The sequence below is a fragment of the Gymnogyps californianus genome, chromosome 11 (assembly GCF_018139145.2).
Source record: "Gymnogyps californianus isolate 813 chromosome 11, ASM1813914v2, whole genome shotgun sequence".
NCBI classification, from domain to species: Eukaryota; Metazoa; Chordata; class Aves; order Accipitriformes; family Cathartidae; genus Gymnogyps; species Gymnogyps californianus.
The window spans coordinates 23,155,915-23,177,586 of record NC_059481.1 but is presented as its reverse complement, the minus strand read 5'-3'; the positions used below and the strand labels follow the sequence as shown (position 1 = coordinate 23,177,586).

The 21,672-nt window shown below is 43.9% G+C and overlaps 1 protein-coding gene across 1 annotated transcript in view; it reads right to left on the bottom strand.

Annotated features, from left to right (window-relative positions):
* The window catches only part of GLCE (glucuronic acid epimerase), a 52,967-nt gene that overhangs the window by 3,570 nt on the left and 27,725 nt on the right, over positions 1-21,672 (bottom strand). The window contains exons 3-4 of the mRNA XM_050902937.1: positions 4,487-5,055; positions 587-832 (exon numbers count right to left, since the gene is read on the bottom strand). Coding sequence (XP_050758894.1) covers positions 587-832; positions 4,487-5,042 — 802 coding nt within the window. The 5' untranslated portion in view covers positions 5,043-5,055. The remainder of the gene's footprint in view (positions 1-586; positions 833-4,486; positions 5,056-21,672) is intronic.

The following is a 21,672-nucleotide window of genomic DNA, read 5'->3' as shown; positions in this document are numbered from 1 at the left end:
TCTGCAAATACCTACGCAGCACGAGGGCGGCTGCTCCCTCTTGCCGCCTTGTTTAAGGCAACGTGGGTTAGCCAGAACTAAGATCTCAAATTTTGCAAAAATAGTTGCATCCCAATGAAGAGAGAGATCCCGGGTCCAACCGGAGAGCCGCACGTGCTACGCTTGCTCCAGGCTGAAAATAGACCTTATCTATCATCTGTCAACGTCTGCTTATCACGCGTCAGTGCTATTTCCCAGGCTTCACAACTGGTTCCATCTTTTTTTTTTTTTTTTTTACTTCTATTTTGAGGCAGAAGCTGAAAGGCTCAGGAAACGTGACTGTAGCTTCTCATTGCCCTTCATGCATAACATCCACTCATTTTTTCATTAAAATAAGGTTGAAAAAGCAGTGATGGAGAGAAAACAGAAGAAAATTAAAACTCCAGAGGTATAGAAATGAGATGACATTCTCAGGTGAGATCTTAAGGATGGGAAGTCACACAGGATAAATGAAAACACATTAATCCCAGCAAGTTAAAGCTCCCCTGATACCATCTGTGCAAATTAACAGACATGGCTTAGCTGCCACGCATTTAGGAGAACCCACCTGGAGCGACAAACTGTTTGACGCTAGTGAACTTGGCTTTATCAGACACTGTGGACAGAGAGCAGCCTTTCGGCACCGTCCAGTCCACGGACCTGCCGGTTTTGTCCTTCTCTTCGGCCGTTTCGTACACCTCGATGTGAGGTGGTTTCTCCGTCAGGTTTTTACTGTAGTGACTCAACCCGTACTGTGCAATCTGGATGGGGTAGAAATAGCCTTGAGGTCCCCACTGCGTGGACAACGGCACACCTACGAGAGAGGAAGAAAATGAGTATTTCATCAGCATATTTTCAGAAAAACAGTGTTTGCAGCCCTGCACGCTCCTCCTCCTTACCCCATCACTCCTTTACTGCTAGCAAATGATATTTCTGGGCTTCACCGTTAGCTAGACTCGAGGAAAGTCCTGTTCAAGGAGTGAATTGCTCCCATTTACACTGAGATCTGTGTCTAGTCAAAACTAAGTAGATTTGAGTGGCAGAGAAGTCCTTATCGTGGTCTTCCATACATTCTCATTTAATTGTTTACTGAAGCATCACACTTGTATTTTAAAATACATTTTAAATGCCCTAACAGATTTTCCCCCCCTACCCCAGAGACCACTAAATCTCCCAACGATGTTACATCTAACACAATCCCTTTAATGCCACATAAATCTCTGCAAATTTAGTTTATATGTTATTACTAGATTTTGGTAAGAGTTATTCGATGCTAAAAGAGCAATTTACCCAGCATCTACAAATTTGCTCCAATTACCTTGGCTCCCCCAAGAGTATTACAAGCACAGTCTGAAGTGATGCCTGCGGAAACCAGCCAAGCTCTCCATGCAATACCAGCAGAATATGCCCCAGTTCTTCCACCCAAAGCTGTCCCTTGTCTTCAGAGCTACTGCTCCAGCCCAGCCGTCCCTGGGATTAACCCTCCACACACGACTTGCTGTCCCAAAAGCTGGTAGCCTCGCAGGAGAGCACACTTCTCACCCTTAATTTCGGGTTAGGGTGATTTTAGATTTAAAAGTTTGCACGGACCAGAAGAACCCCCTGGAGCACCACCTCTTTAGAGGATCCAAAGCAGGGAGATCACAGAGTACATCTTCTGTAGCCTGATGCATTGCATTTCACAGGCAAAACCCATTGAATGAGCTCAGACAATGTCACGTAGCCATGCTCGAGAGAAAGCTTCCACCCTCCGTTATGATCCTTAGCAGAGAGGCACCTGCAGAAAGCCCTGCCGAGCTCCAGGCGCTCCTCTGCCTGCCCTTCACCAGCTCCCAGGAGCTGCAGCCTCGGGGTTTGGGTGGAAAAACCCTCACGCCGTGAACTGCTACTGCATCCCCGGCTGTGTGGGAAATGAAAACAAACTGTGTGGAGGAGACTTACTTATATGCATACTTCCATAAGCAAGCAAACACAGGATACTTAAGATATGGATAAAACCAGGATTCTCCTAAAGTCCTGAATTTTACTTGGGACAAATTCCCAACCTCTAAATATGAATCCAAAGTGGGAATAGATCACTGTGACCCTCTTGCAGGAAACCAAGGATATTTAGTACTGTAAACCTTTGCATGTGCATAAGAAAAGAAAAAGGAAGATGAAAATAAACAAGTTGGCATTTGTACCATTTTCCCCCGTGGCAATGTCAAGCTCAGAAACCAATTTCTTCTGAAATCTGGTACAATAAAAAGATTACTTAAATTAAATGCAAAAAGACACACTTTCATACATATTTTGGTGCTTTGTGTTACTAATAAATATTACTGATGGAGATGTGATGGTTTACTGCTGCCTAAAGAGAAAACCATCGCAGGAAATATTTAAATACCACGTATTATCTCAACTCCTGGAAGCCAGCTCACTCGTTAATGCTAAGCATTTTCAGTTAAGGGTGCATTCATTGAGACTGAAAGATGCAAAAAAAGAAATCTGCTGTAAGAGCTTTACTTGAAATTTATACAAGATGACAAGATTAAATTCTCCAGGTCATAGGACATAACAACACATTAACCTTGCAGAAAGGGAGAAGGTGAAAATATAACACGAGGTTTTTTTCCATCATGCAGCAATATTAGAATCTCTAGGGCTGGAATGATGCAAGGCATGAGCCTAAACCTGTCTGAGAACATGTTTTAATACTAAAACCCCTTCCCTACAAACTACAACTATTTCTCTTCTCCGACCTGTTTGCTGGATGCCAATAGCCCTATTGCCTTTACAAAACCCAGGCTCTGGCACCACGTTTCATAATGAGAGCTCTTAAATCACACGCTGCAAAAAAGCAAGGTTTATAGATAAGTAACCACGTTGCCAAGTGTTAAACTCGCTGGTCTCTCGAGGCTTAAGTAGAGAACAGCTACGCACAGCACCCTGTGTCCCCAGCACGCACATCTGGCAAGGCAAGAGGCTGCAGAATCCGGCCTGGTTCTCAATTAGTTCTTACTGAATTTCAGCTTTTTGCCGAAAAACATCACAAGAACTGCGGAGTCCAGTTGCAAGGGGCATCTCGCGCATCTTCCACATTTCATACAAAAACTGGTGGGGCTCCAAGACCTAGGTCCAAGCCTACCCCCCAACAACAAAAGCAGCACCCACGGCTATTATTCGTATTCACAGGCTGTATTTAATCAGCAATGACTACAGCAATTAGAAAGGAAAGCCATCTCCTCAGCCTCTCAAAGTGGAGGTAAACCCTGAGCAGCACCTTTGGGAAAGCTCTGAGTTTCAGAGCCCTGTTTCCGTTCCTTGGCAGATGTAACGAGGATGACAGTTAAAAAAAAAAAAAAAAAGAATAATAAAAACATGAGAGTAATCTTAAAAAAAAAAAAAAAACAACAGACATATCCTATGCATTTGTTTACGTGAATTCTTTACAGACAAATTAATCGCAAGACATGCCAGCTTTCTGCAGTGACCATATCATGGGAAGAGCTCATATCAACACAGCAGAGCATCACCCATCACTGAGATGCATAAAAATTGATGTATTTTATTCCGTAAGTGAAAGTTGGTCTTTAATTTATGAGGGATCACAGTGTCACATTCCATAATAGTTTTATAAAGTCATTGATTTTTTAATATGAAACCCAACAAGAATTTTCTGTGATCAAATCTTTGCCGAGATGCAGGAAGACCTTGGGTACTGATTACCGACTGCACGGTTTAGCACAAGTGCAAATTGGAAAGGTTTTACCGTGTATTAATTTTATCCAGGGACACTTCAGCAGCTGGAGAGCTTTTTGACCTTTCAGCAGTTCTCCGAAACTTCCTCACCTTGCTGCCGATTCACCCGGACTCGCGCACAGGACGAGCTTTGGCAAGAGCTAATCCCACACTGCTGAGCAAAACCCTCACCGTTTGCTCTGGAGCAGCCCAGCAGGGAAGGTCTGACTGCTGTATCTCCAGCACTGCCCCAGCAATGGAAGGAGACGGGATATTGTTAAACCTGAAGACAAATATCCGATATTAAGCTGCCCATGAGCAGCCAGGCTGTTGCACAGGTGCCGGCAGTGTCGTTTGGCTCAGAGCGTGGGGCTGCGGCTGTGCCCGCAGGGAAGCAGGAGCCTCCTCAGACAGCAGGGCCAGGCTTTTTTATTTAATTTTCTATTTTAAAATAATTGTGGCTCCCTGACAGAGATGACAAGTGTCAACGACAATGCCAAAACCTGACAGCAGCACTGTAAGAGGAGTGTCCCGGCACCTCCGGAGTTTGGTGCAACCAGTAGAACCAGAGATGCAGGATGGGAGCTGGTAAACCTGGTACGAAGCAGAGACTGCACGTGATTTCTCAGAGTAAGTGGGTTTTATCGACAGTATCGTGGCAAAATTAAGATCACTTTGCATCTCAAATGATGGCAGCAAATTTTAAGAAGCATTTCAACTATTTAAAAAAAAAAAACTCAACACAAACCTTCAACACCACTTATGCACTTCACTCTGTCTCGAACCTCTACGTTGTAGCCCTCGAAGGACATGAAGACCCCATCGGGGTGGTAAGGTGCTCGCTGTGTGTATACTTTGGAGTAGCTATGAGAGAATTCAAACCTGTCATAACCATCGTACTGAGCAATTTTCCCATAAACCTCAAAGTATTTCTCTACCCAGCTGAACGGCAGGAAGACCTCGTTGCCTTCCCTCCTCCCTTTAACGGTGTGCTCGTCATTGATCAGACAGTCAATCTCCTCGTACTTCAGCCCCGGGGCTTTGTTGCCGTTGAAGCCTCCCGCGATGGGGGGAGCCTTCTGCTGCTCCTGGGGCGATGCCTCCTCGCTCTGCTGCCGGGCCGGGTCGCTCTCGGAGGCGGCGGCGGCGGCGGCAGCTCGGCGTTCGGGGCCGGTGAGGCTGCGAGGGAACGGGCCGGCTCTGTCGGAGGAGCATCGGTTCCAGAGCAGCACCATTACCAGGGTGAAGAGGGCACAGATGATGATCAGAGTCTTGTAGTTGACCCGAGCTGCCAAGCAACGCATATTCACACCATACCTGCAAAACAGAGAAGGGAGAGGTTTTTAAGAAGTGGTGCTTACAGATAGAGGTGTCGGTTCTGCTAATTCGGAGCCCCGGTGGAGCCTGTCCAGCAGGAGCATCGCCACATGCACACCACGATGGGGTTCGGTGGGAAGGGGACAGGCAGGGGCACCTAGAAGAGAATTTGGGTTTTTCCAGCTCTCCATAAGCAACGAGATCAAACGTGTACCAAGTCACGATTCACCTCCCAGCTGCGACAGCAGATTGTTTCACCAAATGCAAAGGACGCAAAGAAACAGCAGCGATTGCAGGGCAACCGCTTCTAAATAAAAAGCTTGATGTTAACGAGATGCTCAGCAGCCACTGGGAATCAGCAAACAAACTCTCACCGGCCTCAGTGCACAAGGGGAAGAGAAATCCTCAGGAGAATATAACCGCCACCTACCCAGCACCATGAAAGAGGAATTTCCAACAAAACAGCCCTATAATCAAAACCTGAAGCCTAGAAATATTTGTAGTTCACACAGCTGAAATCACTGAGATACCTACATAAAAAGGGATGGCTATTTTTGCCTTTTTTTTTTTTTTTTTTGTTAAACCACAAGATATAAACATTTTCTGAGAAGAAACTCAATGCTCAAGGCTGGATCGATTCTTGATGTTACCGCCCCTCAAATGCGCTTTTAAAACAATAATGTGTATGAGGAGGAACAAGCAGGCTGGTAATGGAGGACTTTACAGCCAGAACCCCGGTGGGGACGGTGCCAGCGGCCCCGAGCCAGGAGCCTCCAGAAGAAGTGAAGGAGGGACTGGGAAAGTACCGGACTGCCCCCGGGGACGGGACCTCCACGGTGTGCTCGGGGGCTCACGTGTCCTGGTCCCCCAGGAGAAGGCAGAAACTATGTAAACCCTCTCTCGGGATTTTCTTTTTTTTTTTTTCTGCAAGATAAACCTTCTCCTGCACGAAGCGTGCTCCAACGCCACCGTCACAGCCCCGACAAGGAGCAAGGCTGAGCAGCATGAAAACAAATCCAGAAGTTGAAGTGATTTAAGCACGTTTGCTCAGAAGACCCTACTTTTGCTGAAGAACGAAGTCCTTCAAACAAATGACGTGCATTTTTCAAATGCACAGGAATATTTAAGATACACTTCATAAAATCCTTATTAAACAGAAGTTTAATTTCGCTTCCCTACAAAGCCGCAGCATCAGAGCCGCTGAGTTAAGTTTTAAACCCGTTGCTTAATTGCAGCCCCATCTGACATCCCCGGGGACCGCTCGGCAGCTGAGCCGGGGAGCTCATACAGCCCCAGGCATGCCAGGATGGTCCAGCGGTGCTGGACCTGGTCAGCGGTGATTTCAACAAGGTGCTCCAGAAACGGCTGCAGATATTGCAGATATTCTGCTGACAGGCAGGAGTTAACCATACAGCAATTAAAAGGAGTTTCACCTCCAGATTCCACCCCCCCACCCCCCCTCGCCTTTTTAAATGGAAATAATCAATTATCTCTCACCAGTTTTATGCTTCCATACTGTAAGCACCATCTGGTCATTTAAAACTGGACTTTAAAAGATAAGTGTCTTATTTTCTGAAAGCCCAGTTTACTACAAGCTTTTAGAGAACATAAATTTATATATAATTGTATTTTTATGGAAATGCTAACATAAGAATAAATCCAATTTTCTGCATCAGCAGATAATTTTTAGTGATGATGCTTTCAGGATGACCTCAACAAATATGCTCTGCTCTTTTTACACAGAGGGATAATTCACTTTTAAACAGGGAATGACATTTCTGACACACTTCACCTCTACCTATAAAACTCAAAATTAATTAAACCATCTGGATTACCAGGGGATGGGGAGAGAGGGAAGGGGAAACACCATCGCCACACTTTTTACATCCCTATTACCCCATGCCCATTACTCCATGGTTTTAAACAGACTCCATAGCTGTGAAAGGGTCCTGGCTATACCATTATACACAGCCTTTATTTTATTTTGGTTCTGCTGCCTTGTACAGTAGAGAATTTGGAGCGGTGCAAAGCGTTTCCTATGCTCGCCTTGCAGCTCCAGGGAAGAGCAGGAGATGCTGCAAGGTCGGGTCCAGCTGCATCCGCGGCTTCCTGGCAAGGCTGCTGAAATATTTAGGTTTTATGAACTATAAATGAACTGAAGAGGACTCAGAAAGAAAAGTGGAGTATTTTCAGAGAACCATCGCATTAACTCTCACCAGTCACTGAAAAAAATCTGGAAATATCAGTGCAGGAGAGAGGCTTATTACATGTTAAATGGATAGATGGATTTTTATTCAACTACAGAAAAAAAAAAATTCAGAATTTCAACAGTATAATTTAAACCCACAAAGGGACTGTGCTAAATTGGTTTATTCCCTTGCTGCTCTTATGAAAAGGATTTCATCATACCATACTTAAAAGATTTAAGGAGTACAACACGGGAAAGTAGTTTTAAGTTATGAAGTAATATATCCACGAGATCCACGTTTGCTTCTCCTCATTTTGCTGGATGACATACCTAGCCGCTCTAAGGCTATGCACTGACACATCTCCCACCTAAATTTCAAGGCGTAGGCTGTTTATCATAAAAGTCAATCCTTACCCCTCAAGTAATACTGGAGCTACAAGTTTGAAAGGGCAAATACTTCTCAGAAGTCTGGCTAAAATTCCTTTAATCCCTATGCTGAATTACTGGGCTACAGAAACGGCTGCAGCAGAGCAATGCACCGCTGTTACTTACAGCTGGGACTGACACCCGCACTGGCCTACAGCGACAACACAAATAATCTATAAATTAATACTTGTTTAGTTTTACATTGTTTACGCTTACATAGTTGCTGTACAAATCATTATATAAATTCTAATTAAAATGCAATGAAATAGCATTTCTTACAGAGTGAACGACTAGTTTCAAAGGTACCCCAAAACAGGGATGCAATTAGAGAAACTTATTTTGCCAATTCAAGTGAGGTGTCAAGGCTTCTGAGACACTGTTTTTCATATAAAGAACAACTGGGTTAAATAAAAATAAAATCTTGATACTGCTGCTTTATTAATGATGCCTGGAAAAAGGACAAATCTTGGTATTCCATGCTGTGAATTAGGAATCCACAGTCCCAGTTATGTATCTGAGAATGACAGATTCAGTTCTGGTACTCAGTTCTTACATAAAACCAAGTTAATCACATTCTAAAAATATATATGTCTCTCTCTCTCTTAGGAAGTCCCTTATAAGACAGGTTTTTTTGATCTGCAAAACTGTGTTGAATATATAAGAACTTCTCTGAAGTCCAGACTATTGCCAGGTTTCTGTGTACTTGGCACTGGAACCATCCCGGTGCTTCACTCGTCATTGCTCAGCTTCAAAGCCCAGGACGAACACGGGAGGCTCGCCTCTTGGATATAACCATCCATTTAGGCCATTTGTAAATCCAGCAGGCAATGCTGTGGTCTTTTTGCGCACGGTTGTGTTTTTAAGCGATACCCTCCAGCACAGGCAGACCTTGGGGTATTTTCTAGGTGGGAAGATGCAGCTCCCCAGGTTGGGAAGCACCGTCTGTGCCTCCTGGAAGGGGGGAAAGGGAGGATGCACTCCAAAAAGCACTTCTGCTTTCCCAGTCTTAATCAACATGATGTGGCGAATTCATTTTAAACGAAGTGGTGTGGAAGCGGGTAACCTGCAGCAATCCTCGGACTTACCATCCCAATCTTGTTTCAGAAAGTGACGATTTAGTTTCTGCAGAGGGGTGAGATTGCAGTGCTGCTGCTGCCCATCTGCCCAGTGACAGCATCTCCTCTCTCGTGCTTGCACTGGTCCTCGCAGGGTCTGGGTTTCCACAACCTGAACGTACTTCAAGTGGAACGGGAAGACTCTGCTGCGAGGAGGACCCCGAAGCAGCAAAACGGTCCAGCTGCCCAGAGCCCTTCCGAAAAAACACATCTTCAGGTGTTTTTCAAGTCTCACTGGCATTCAGAGTTTAAAAAGAAAGACTATTAAAAAGTGGCCCGTGCTGACACTGGACATGACAGTTTGCATAAGGGCTGACACATTTGACCCAGGCTAGAGACGAGAATTATTTAAAGCTTTCTCACAGCTCCCAAAGGCCCCATCTGTGCAGGTTACTGGAGACACTGCGGTGACAGTGACAGCGGGATGAACGCAGAGAGGAATACTGCTGCTGGCCATGTGCTTTTATTTATTTTTAACCATTATGCCTTTTCACCTGGGTGACACAGATACAAACCGCGCTTTCAGATAAGCACACAATACGAGCTGCCGGTGGCTACTTCAGTGCTGACATTTTTTTTGCTCACATTGCATGGATCAGCTTTTAATAAACCAGATCAATGATTCTCCAACCAACAGAGATGACTCGCATTCAACTCGCATTAAAAGCCCAGGAGGATGCATCACACACAGCAAGAGCCCGACTTCCACGGTTCTGCAACCACCTGACTAGCACGAGCAAAGAGCACAAAGTGTTTTAAGCTGGTTAAAAATACTAGACGTCTTCCTGAACAAATAACTGAGTAAGGACTCAAGAAACCACATCACAAAGTACGTTTCCCAAGAACATGTCGGTTGGCAGCAAGTTAAAGCGTTCGCATTTAAATTCTCTGCGTTTAAACAATAATCAAAAGTAAGTTGCCTGCTGAGTCTCGGAGGTCTCCAAATAGTCTAACACACCAGCTCTGTGTTTGCTCAGTAGGAAGACAGACAGTATTTTTACTTAAGACCAGGGATTTCTGCTGAATAGCGATAAGCTACCTATTTACTTTGAAGCCTCTATGCCAGACTAAGCTATTTAGTACAGAGGAAAAAAAAAAAAAACCACCCTGAACAGTGACTGCCAATCTGAGACACGTTAAATTGACTATTTAAAGAAAAGATACACCACACAATTTAACAAAGTAAAGCAACAAGACTAGAACTTCAATATATACCCAGACCCAAAAAAGTTAAACTCAGTTACACACAAACCTGACAGAATTTTTTTCCCCCATTTCCTGTTTATTACACACAGCAAAATACTATTTAGGCTAGTCATTACAATGTTATATAATAGAAAAAACAAAGAACTCAGGAATTGTTTTCAATAACTGTGAAAAATTCTTTTTGATAATTGTAATGACATCAAAATTTCAGATCCTTTGCCAAAGCTTACTTATGTCTTAAAATGTGATATTTATGAATCATCTAACTTCCTGACAGCTCTGCATTTCCCAAACATGTTTTACCTGCGTCCTCAATCTGCTCGTGTTGGCTCCTTGGACTTAATTCCTATCATCTGCTTCATTATGCATTTGCTTCCTCACTACGCATACAAACTAGCACTGTTCTGCAAAACACTGGACATGGAAGTGTTATGCACTGAGGAAAACCATTAAAAATATTCTGGCAATATATACAATTTATCAGAATGCTAACCTGGACAAGCTGGTTTCAACAGACAAGCCTAGCTTCTATATTTTATTTATACTTGATTTGCACACAGCCGGTATTCAATTAGTATTTTAATACACAGTGCATTGTCAAGATTGCTTGTTTCTTCCTTAAGTGCTAGGAAACTATAAGACTGTACAAACAGAAATGAATGTATCTGCCATAACTGAATCTAGATTATCAGCCTCTCCACTGGCTCTTTAGCACAGATTTACTATCTAATCTTCAGTGCTTCCAGTGCTCCATCTGTGGATGATTAGACAGAGAGGATCTAAAATATAAAGTGAAGAAGCCGTATCCAGCAGCTTATCCTACAGTTTTCCAGTCCAATTAGAGCCTAATACGGTTTTATTTGTATCAACACATCTATTATTAAGCATCAGCAAAGTCTGTGGCTATATAATAGTTAATTCAAAAAGCCAAAGTACTTTTCTATGGATACTGACGTTATCATTTATTAGAAAGTGAGATTTGCATCTGATTTCAGCATCAGGCGCGTTCAGTGCTGGTATGCATGCAGCTACACAATTTGCAAGGTTTTCAAACAGGTTTAGCTGCTGCCTTGAGACACGTAGGGAGTGACAGCACCCCACCCTCACCCCACTCCCCCATGGGGAGAGCCGTCTTCTCCTGCCCTCTGGACAGACATACGTTTCTCTGCACGCAAGACAGTTAACACAAGTTAGAGCGAACTATTTCCCCACGCAAGAGCAGGACTTTAGTGACTCATGGGCCTTTGACTGTAATGCAATCAGGAATGTTTTATGATCTAAAAATTAGAAAAAAAAATGTAAAATTGGAAAAAACTTTGCACACTTCATTGCAATGAAGTGGAAAAGTTGCCTCAAGACTCGACAAGGCCCTGGATAACCTAGTCTAAGCCCTGCTTTCAACAGGAGGTGGGGCTAGATGATCTCCAGACGTCCCCTGCAACCTCGACTTTTCTATGGATCCACAGTAAGACACACACCTTTAAAGAAGGCACGTTGACGTAGTCAACAGAAAACACAGGAGCTGTTTATGTTGCTCCTACACAGCAAGCACTGGTCTTCTTTCTCAACTCCCGCATATGCTGTACGCTTTGAAAAGCATTCATCAGCCTGTATTAAAAAAAATCTAGTATAGCTCAGAGAGTAATTATAATCTAAACTAGACAGAAACAAAGATTTGTTTCTAAGATGCTAGGAGGGTGCTCACTTGTCCTGCACTGCAAATGATGGCTTCATCCATGTTTCTTTGCACAACTGCTCAGGCCGTATGCATTCGGACCAGCTGGCCAGTCCCAGCCACTGCAAAGGCTCTCAGGCACAAAGAGACTATCAAGGTGCCTTTGTTTTCTAGTAAATCTAGTACAGAATATCACTACAAAACTTTGAAGATTAAGTTACTTGTATATCATACTTTCATGCTATATCAGGACAACCAGTTAGTAGGGACTGCTGCTGTAATTATGAGCCCATTTATTGTACAGTCTAATAAATCTACTTGCTTTCCAGATGGATTAAGCTATTAAATCCCTCACTAATGGCACAAACAGTAACTCCAAAATCTAGCTGCTGCTTACAGAGGCATTACACTGCCTCTTTCCAAGCTATCAAGTATTATACTGTTACTACACAGATTAATGAAGCAAAAGATGAAACCATTTCATCGGTCTCCCTTATATTCAGGCTTTGAAAGCAATGCCCGAGCAAGTCTCAAGACAGCAGCATTAAGGACTGTAACAACACTCTCAGGAGGAGCCTTGCAATATTCTTTCAGGGAGCTGGGCTCTCTCTTCGGGCAGCAAAGGAAAGCCCACCGCATCGCTGGTTTTACAGCACCCCCAGTCCCTTTTTCCTTAGCAGTACTCTGGACGGCACTAGCTATGGCCGTGACTTGCCTCTCCTGGATGCCGCGGCTACCACATTCAGCTCTGATTGCTTTTCAATTAGCTATACCTTTCTGACAGCATATCTGACTGCCGGGGAAATGCCAGCTGGGAGGGGAAGCAGGGTGGCATACGCACCCATCGTCTCGGACTCCTGCAGGGATCGGATGGGGGCTGAGGAGCTCCCACCGAACAACCCCAGCGAGCCGGGTGAGGTTCAGCAGCTTTAAGCAGTAACTGAACTGTCGGTTCTGCTTTACAGCGATCCCGGGACCTACGGGGAAAAATAACCGTACCTGCCAACTGTATTTAACTTACAGGCGCTAGCACAGGCATGTGCTCTGAGTGCACTGCCAGGCACAGGCCTTAGAGCTGCTCATTTTTCTGCTCAGCAGCACATTATTACCTTCTTAGAACAACGTAAAATGCATCATTCCAGCTATTTGTCTTCATAAAGTAAAAATACAACAACAAACCAAACAGGGGAAGCCCCGCACGCCTTTTTCTTTAGTGCTGTTTGGTGAGATGTGATGAGTGGACTGTCAGGAAAGGTCTCACTGTGGGTTAATCGTTCAGAGCAAACAAAAAAACATCTAAATAAGATGACTGCGGGCAGCATTTGCTGCTTTGTGGACATACACATATCATCCACTCCATCCTACTGTGCAGCCTGGCAAGAACAAGCAATTGGATCGTTTTGTTCCTCTGGATCACTAGTAACTTCCTCATAATGAGGCATCTGATCACAGCCCCGAAGAAGAAAAAGCAGACTTCACATCAAGAAAGTAAGAGTGAGCACACGTCCTTCCTCCCTCTCCCTCTCCCAAAACTCCGATCTCCCTCCCTGCAGCAGCCGGCGGGTCCAGGGGAGCTGGGCGCCCAGGGGTGATGCTTCAGCCTCCCCGACCGAGAAGGGTAAGGCAGGGGCACCGCGGGGGAGGACAGCCAGCCAGCTCACACACGAAGCATTCAAACTATTTGAATCCTCAGCTGCAATGAGTACAAGTAATCTGAAAGGTTCATAAGAGTGTAATTTGACCAAGTATTTACATTAATAAGCCACATGTTTTTACCTAAGTGAAATACCTTGATTAACACCGTTTTTGTCCTTAAAAACAGCCTCCACGGTATCTCCGTTACCAGCTTCTCCAGTCCTGCCGTCTCCATACAGGTCACATTTAATCATCAGCGCTGGCAACTATTACATTATCGTGTCAGCTCCTATTTGTTACTGACTTATTAAAAAAGAGAAGCATTTTATACTGATGACAAAGCGTGGCAAAAATTTAAATGGATATAAATCCCCATCCCCACTCTGCTCTGGCAGCAGTTCTCTCGCATACGTGTGTCACAGAAGTGCGGGTACCTGCTCTCACTGAGCAGCACTATGGTTTTCACTGCAACTATTTGCCTTTCCCAAAATATAAGCATTTGAGCTCAGAAGTTATTTTTGTCCAAAAGTTATTTTATCTGCTTATTGGAATGAGTGTGATACAGAACATTTAACAGCTACAATTACAGCTGTGATCCTCACAACACATCCTATCCCCAAACACCCACGTACCAGCTCTGTTACACAGAATAATTGTGAAAGTGTGTTAACATATGAAGTACACACAGGTTTTTGGCAGCACTATCTCTAATGGACTGATATGCTGATTTATATCCTAAGACAACTTTGCTGATAGAAAGCCTGCAGTACCTGCCAGCTGGTTAAATCAGTATAACCTTTATCTTAAAGGTGGGAAGGTATTTTACATTTAAGCCACAGTCAAGGAACAGTCAAATCATAAGGAAAAGGAAGATAACACATTTAAACAGTAACATAGCACACGCTTTCTAAGTAGACGGATAATGTTCAGCCAGGTATTGAACTGAATGCACAGACGTCCCAGTGTACGTGCCACGGGGGACAGAGGGGACAGGAGCGCCCAGCTGAAATCTCTGCCACCCCAGCCGCACGGCTGCCTGGAAACTCATTACTCGGCTCTGAGCTTTCTGCTGGAGGCCAGCATGTAAGGCCAAATTCCTTTAATGCAGGGACTGATCCAGTACAGCGGCAGTAATTTAAATTTTGATCATGCCGCTGGAGGGAGGATAAGCCACATCACTCATGGTCTATTTAGCCCTAAAAAGTCAGAACGTATCTACTTTGGAAATCCCTTTCTACAGCTCAACGTTATGCACGTACATCTTTAAGGTTGGTAAGACAAAAAAAGCAGAGTTTTCCCCTTCTGCTTCCCTTTTCACAGCATGGTGAATAGCTATCAAACCTACACACCTGGAGTACAGTTTTGGAGGGTCTTTGAGAGAAAAAACCCCTGCTTCTCAAACCACAGACACAGGATTTCCAACCTCATTCTAGGCTGGATTTAGGAATCATACAAAAAAACCCAAAAAACCAAAACCGGTGTTTAAGGTGCACAGACCACAACAACGCAGGACAAAGCATCTAGCCACGCATCATGAGGTTACGTATCTGTGGCTTATAGCAACAGAACTTAAGAACAGAATCAACCCTTTGCTGAACAAAGCAGGTTTAACAAAACAAAAAAAGCCATGTCTCCTTTTACCCAGCCCAGTATCATCGCCTGCTTCAGGACAGGTCACACACGGCTACCCCGATCCGGTTGTGGGAAATCATCCGGATCTCTTACTTCTTTACCTGCCTCTATTGCAAATGTACATTGGATGAACTAAAATGCAAAGCCTGAAGCTTGGTTTCCCTCATTTTTTAAAAGAGGGGGCAACATCAAAAGCACCCCTCTCCGCCAGACCCGATTTGCTGCCTGGCTGCTGGCGCAGAGCATCACTGCTGCTGATTTCACAAGTGGGTGCTTTTTCCCTGGAAATTAATGGAAAGTGAACACATAACCTAGGATCAAAATGAGATTTTTCACTATCACTTTACATTTTACTGGCTTATCAGAAATGCTTAAAAGTTGTCTCATGCAGTTATGTACACATTAGCAACTACGTTCTGCAACTAAATTCTTTCACAAAATGACATGACACCGTCACCCAGGCATGACACCGAGCCAGCTCACAGTTGAGCTCGCTGTCTCCTTTGCTTTCCTAATGAATTGGGAAATAATGGCTGTAAGTATTGAGCAGCCAAAGCAGCACGAGCTTCCTTCATTCTGAAAAAAAGTGTTCATCTATTTTGCTCTCAGCATATGCTCCGAGAGACCTTTCACATGAACAGAAAAGGAATCTTTTACCCCGGTGCCAAGAGAGGCAGCACAGCTCAGTGACCCTGACCGCATTAGACCTGTTGTCTCTTCTTGCTGCCTAGAAAGCCCCAAGTTCGCTTTGTGCTTTTCATTGCCTCCCTACCAGGTTCCCTCTAGGAGTTTCCACTAAAAAATCCCGATTATTTAGAATATCATCATTTTCCTCCAGCCATTAAGCAGCCTGATACGCAACGTGCATTTTAGTGGGAAAGACGGAGTGGTGTTTTCTTTCCTGACAGGGTTTCACGGACAGTAACGGAGCAGACAGAGATGCAGGCACTTCTGCTGCCAACTCATTACAACGCCTACAAGAATTCAATACAAAGTGTGCTCCAAATTACAGCTCGGACAGCTGGCAAGTATTTGGCATGCCTGCTCGCATGCAGCCTTCAAATAAAAATAGAAGAACCCTTCTAGTCTGAACGCTGCCACCATTTAAAAGGAGCAGGCATGAGACTTTGCAGAGTATGCACACCTCGCCCTAAAAATTACACGGTGCCTATCAAGCAGATGAACTTTGAAGAGACAGTCCAACATCTTCACGAGAGCATGGTTTTGTTTGGCAATTGCTAGTGAGCGTCATGTAATTTCTGCAGTTAATCATGACTTATCTTCCAGTAAGTGATGGATACACAGATTCTGCAAACGACAGTGCTGCAAGAGCCAGTGTCACAGTAGTAAATGCATTAGCAGTTCAGTTCCCTCATGCGCTGCTTCTAAGTGCTCGCCTGAAACCTCAAATCTCTGGGAAGCCCAAAACCCCACAGTTTTGCTTCACTGATGTTTACAGTTTATTATTGGCATAAACCATTCACAACCGTACCCTTACATACTCTGAAGGTAGTTTCATTGGCTTTTTCTTTCGCTATGCAAAAAGCAGAGGTTAAGGAAGTAACACTGCTTATAGCAGAGAAATAAATAAATCTGTTTTAAGTTAGAGGAACTGGCTAAAAATGCCTCATTTTTCTTGCTTAGCAAACCCTGGCACTCTATACAGATGGTTCTCCGGGAAGGAGTTACTGACAGTAGTTACTCAATCGCAGAATTAAAGGTTTCAGCGAAATTTTGCTGCTTCACCAAGTACTTCTAAAGAGAATGACCTGGACAACAATAAGCAATGCCGCTTAAAAGCTTTATTAAAGGGATTTTGCCAGGAAATTTTGAAGCTTTGATTGTAATTGCTTTCACAGGTATTTTCTCACAGTGTTCACTTAGGAAAAAACCACTGAAAATACTTTTTCTCAAAGTACATCATGTAATCTTATTAGTAGTGGCTGAACCTCAACATTAGTAAACACAAGTTAAGCAGCAACATAAAGCATAAAGTTTTCCATACGTGCTGGTTTGAACAACAAATAGCGAGGGCAGAGACCTCGGCGATGGCCACCTCTGGGTTTCACAGCCTGGCTTAGACACAGCCCGGCTGCGTAAACCAAGGCGGACGGGCACCAGGAGCGTCCAACTGATGGCTGAAATAAAGCAGTGCCTGTGCATGGCCCCACTTTGAACTATCACTTTCTAAGGATCAGTACACGAAAATATACGCACCAGGTAACGGTGTCCAAGCTGTAGATAACAGGGTCGAGGCAGAAGAGCAAACACCCGGCAGCGGGGTCTCCGATCCACAAGACGTCTATTTCTGGGGAGAGCTGCTGTGTTTCCTTCTCCTAATCCTTCAAATCAAGCTCAGTCTGGCACTTCATTCTCCAAATAACAGTCTGTCCCAGCAGAGTTTATGTTTAGACTCTGGCATTAACCCTGGCAAATGTGTTTGGAAACCTTCTGTTTCTAGATTTTTTCCATATTCAGCACGCCAGAGATTCCTCGGAGGCAGCGGCGCTGGGTACTGGGGAGACCAAGATAACGTACAAATCCTGTTTTTACTGAAGTTCACCACAAAGGCTGAGCTAGCTTTTACATAAGGCACAACAGTAACTTTAATTCTGTTTTTGAAAATACAGCCCATGAATGGATACAGGCATGTAATAAGGCATAAGATAGAGACAGCCTTTTATTTTACCTTTTTTCATCCTACTTTTCAGCTCCTTAGAAGAGGTGATGAAAAAGGAGGGCAGAACAAAATTAGAAGCAATATAAAAGCATGCTGAAAGCTACTTGACAGCAAACTGCTTTGGCCGTTAATTATTTTGTATAGCTATGACAGTGAATTATTTATTTTTAATTACAGGAGGTGATTACTATTAAACATCCAATAGACAAAAACCAAAAAATTACCAGTGAAAGGAAAGGTCAGAACAACTGCTGAGAAGAGATAAAACGTTTTCAGAGATGACTTCTCTCTTCAGAAGAGACGCAGGTCAGTCAAGTGCAAAGAACTGTTGCGTGGGGAGAGATGGAATATTTTTGTCCATGGCTCCTGTGTTCTGCTCATTTCCGAGATTCTTTGGTTCTTTGCTTCCAACAGAACTGGGATGCATACCTACAATTATTACAGACTTGCATGTCCAGCGCAGAACCTAACACAGGCTTGGCAGGATTTGTAGCTTTAAAATTCTAGCAAACAAAATATAACTTGAGGTTGATCAGTCAGAACAGCTTTTCTTTGTAAGAAACAGAATTGCAAAATCCTCAGACTTCTTATTCAGGGGGGCCAGAGCCACAATGCAGGATAAATGCAGGGACCTGGCTGGGGGATACCACACGCCTGTCTATTCTCCAGCTCTATTCAGGAAGGCCACGTCTGAGTTTAAATAGTTTTGCCAGTTGAAGCAAACAACAGACTTCGTTCTCAAAGACAGCAGGAAATACCAGACATGAAAATTCTACAGTAGTGCCAAATTCTTCATTTTTGTGACTTTTTTATGCCTATCCCTGCTTGAAAAATAAATTCACATTTTACAAGCATTCTACCCCAATATTTTAAGCATCAAGATCTCAGTTCTTGTAAGATTTGTAGACAGGAGTATTTAATCCATGATTTAAACCTATACTTTTTAAACCAAACACAAACAAGCCTAAGAAGCAACTCCATCCCACCAGGAACAAGTCCCAGTGGTATGTGTTATTTGACCAAAAGCAGCAACACTGAGTTGCATCAAACTAGATTGCCGTGCAGCAATTTTCACAGGCAAGGCAAGGACAGACGCTGTGCACGAGTGGCTGCTCCAGCCGGTGGGTGCAGAAGGGCCCAGGGAAGCGATCGCCCCTGGAGATCACCGGCTAAAGCATCAAGGGCACAGAGCATCGTTTGCGGGACTTTCCTGTTTCTGTTCAATGTTTTTCAGTAACAGTGATTATTGTCTCCATCATCCAGTACATCTGCAAAGCTAGGAAAGCATTGCAAGTACAGTGGAAAATAGGATGCGTAATAAACTAAGAAAGTGGTCTGGAAAAGAAAAATTCAACAAATGCAAGTTATTCAGACAGGACTAGCCAACTGCACAATGAGAAGACAGAAGTCGTCCCACTAAACAGGACGGCTTTGGGGTTTTTTTGTTTGTTTGTTTTTTAAAGTACTTAGAGGTTATATACTGCATTGCAAATTAAACTCCAGCAGGCTGTCATGACAAAAATCACCACAGGATGGGTATACACATGGAAACGGCTTACAAGTTGCAAGACATGAAGCAACCCTTCTGCTCTGCTCAGCACTTCTGGAGATGCAGCCAGAACCCTGACCCTTTGCAGGTACCGCTCCAGGACAGGGACGATTCAGAGAGCAGCGGCAGGGACAGATCCACACCACCGTTTTGTGAAGGCACATTCCCAGTGCCCTCTTCAAGGCCACGTATCATCCATTCCGCATCCCTACAGACACACTCTCTGCTCCAGTGCTTGGATATCAAAATCAGTTGTTACAATCAAAGTTGTTTGTTTGTTTTTTATAGAATATTTATGTCATTTCCTGGAGCAGTTGATTTAATTTCATCCCAGTCTAATGGAACTTGAGCAAGTTTAAGTGGTTTGTCCTTAGGAGAGGCAGCCTTACAAAAGTGCGTCCACGCATCCCCTACAGAAACTCCTTTTTTCATGTCATTCACTGGTAAAGAGGTAATAATTGTATTGAAATGAGAAAAAAAAAAATATTTCACTGTGCTTTACAACATTTAGAAACAGTTAATGGAGGATAGATGTTACAGTAATGGCTCTATTCAGTTTGTCTAACAGCTTAAAGTGGAAGCTTGTAACGTATCTTTTTGTACTGTGGCAAAAAAAGGTCTGTGTACGTTCTGGTGGCTACATCTTTCCAGTCTGTGTTTTAGAATTCAGGTCAACTCACACTTAACCTAACAAAAAAGTCCTAATGATCGATTAAACTCTCAAACTCTCTTCCAAAGCAAGTTTCCCTTCTCTAGCTCAACCTCAAGACACAGTAATTCAATCCTGAAAAAGAAAAGAGCCTTAGCCTTTCAAGAAAAAAAAAAAGGGGGGGGGGGGAAGTTTTACTTCATCTAGATATCCTGGAACATAAGAAATGGAAGCAAGCAAGCAGTTCCCAAAGTGTCAAATATTTTCTACTGGTCTGTCTCTGGACATCAAGCCTTTTCTAACTTGCCCTGCTAGTGCACAGACGCCACAAACCTATTTCTCACTTTTGTGGGAGCACAACAGAGCCTGATTTTGCTCCCTGCTGCCACCTTCTCGTAATTAGGAGAGGGACCGCTCCACTTCTGCTGGGATGCAGTAGGTTTGGATTTTGCTCTCCTGAGCGGCTGCTCTCAGGGGTTCCCGGAGACCCTTGCAAAGAGGGGACTGATGGTTTCTTCTCTGCGCAGAGAGCAACGTCACCCGGCAGCGCGCTGACAGCCCTCCCGGGGGGGTTCCCAGGGCAGGAAGCCACGCACCCTCCCACGCAGGGGACCTCGATCCCTCGGAGGGAGCTGGAGGCACAGCTGCGCTGCGCTGCTTCTCACAGGCTAGAAAGAGAGATGAAATGACTCCAAACTCCTTGGATTCACAATAGATTCAGAAGATGAGGCTTGCGTAATTTCCATTTGGATAGAAAAGGCTTTTGATAAAGTTCATGTGCAGAGCAGCTCTCTGCCTACACGCAAAATCCTCCGTTTGCTACGAAAGATGAGTAGCTTCTCAATGAAGTTTGCACAGTCCCCCCCATCACACCCTCGCTCTCTATGCAATAACTGTAATGAGTGCTGGACCAGTTAAGTCATAGCAATAAAAAGAGTTCTTAAACCCCAGAAATCATAAACTTACACAAATATCCCGACTATACACAACCGTTCTTCCTTATGAAACTCTGTTCTCTATTACCCTTTGTAACTAAGACTCCTCCCGGCTTCCACCTCAATAATTAGGGGGCTGAAGATGTCTTGACTGCAGTTTCTTATATTCAGGAAAGAAAAGAATTTACGAAGAGACAATGCTCAGCTCCAAATGCAGATTTACAGTCAATGTTAATCCAGAGGGAGTCTCTAACGATCTTCTTTGGCTCCACTTCTCAAGATAGATTTTAGCTGTTCTTCCTGTTGCAATACACCAAATTATAATCTTATAACAGGATACTCACTATTCTTTAAGAAGTGGCACTCAAATTTCTTCAACCTCTAAATGCTGAGCAACTCACAGAATAGAAAGCTGCAACCCAAACTCATTGCTCTTGACAACATAATCTTTCCGCTTTTCTTCTTGGGATCAGTCTCATGCAAAAAACCCTAGAGTCAACCGTAGTGTCTAGCAATACCATTAAACAAAAGGTACAGACAACAGATACTTCATGTGTTTCAAGGGAAATAACTGGCAGTGGAATAACCTCGATCCTAACAAGCACAGACTGATTTTGGTCTGCGGCTACCCGATGGTTTCTATTTCCTCTACGGGCTCTTAGTTTGATTGGATTAACTTTAGCTGCAGACCCTCCAGCAATACTCCCAGTTGGATTTTCACATTAAAAAAAATGTGGGATGGGGTTTTGGAGCTGCTGTTCGGCTGGGATTGTGGCGTTTAATACCTTCAGTGCTACCAGGACAGACTAAACATCATGCAGCCATCGAGTAAAGACTCTTGTGCTCAAGGATGCTGTGATGCCCCTAGAGCAATGATGTCGTCTTTAAACTATTTCAGCATACAAGCAGCTGCTGTCAATAAATTCT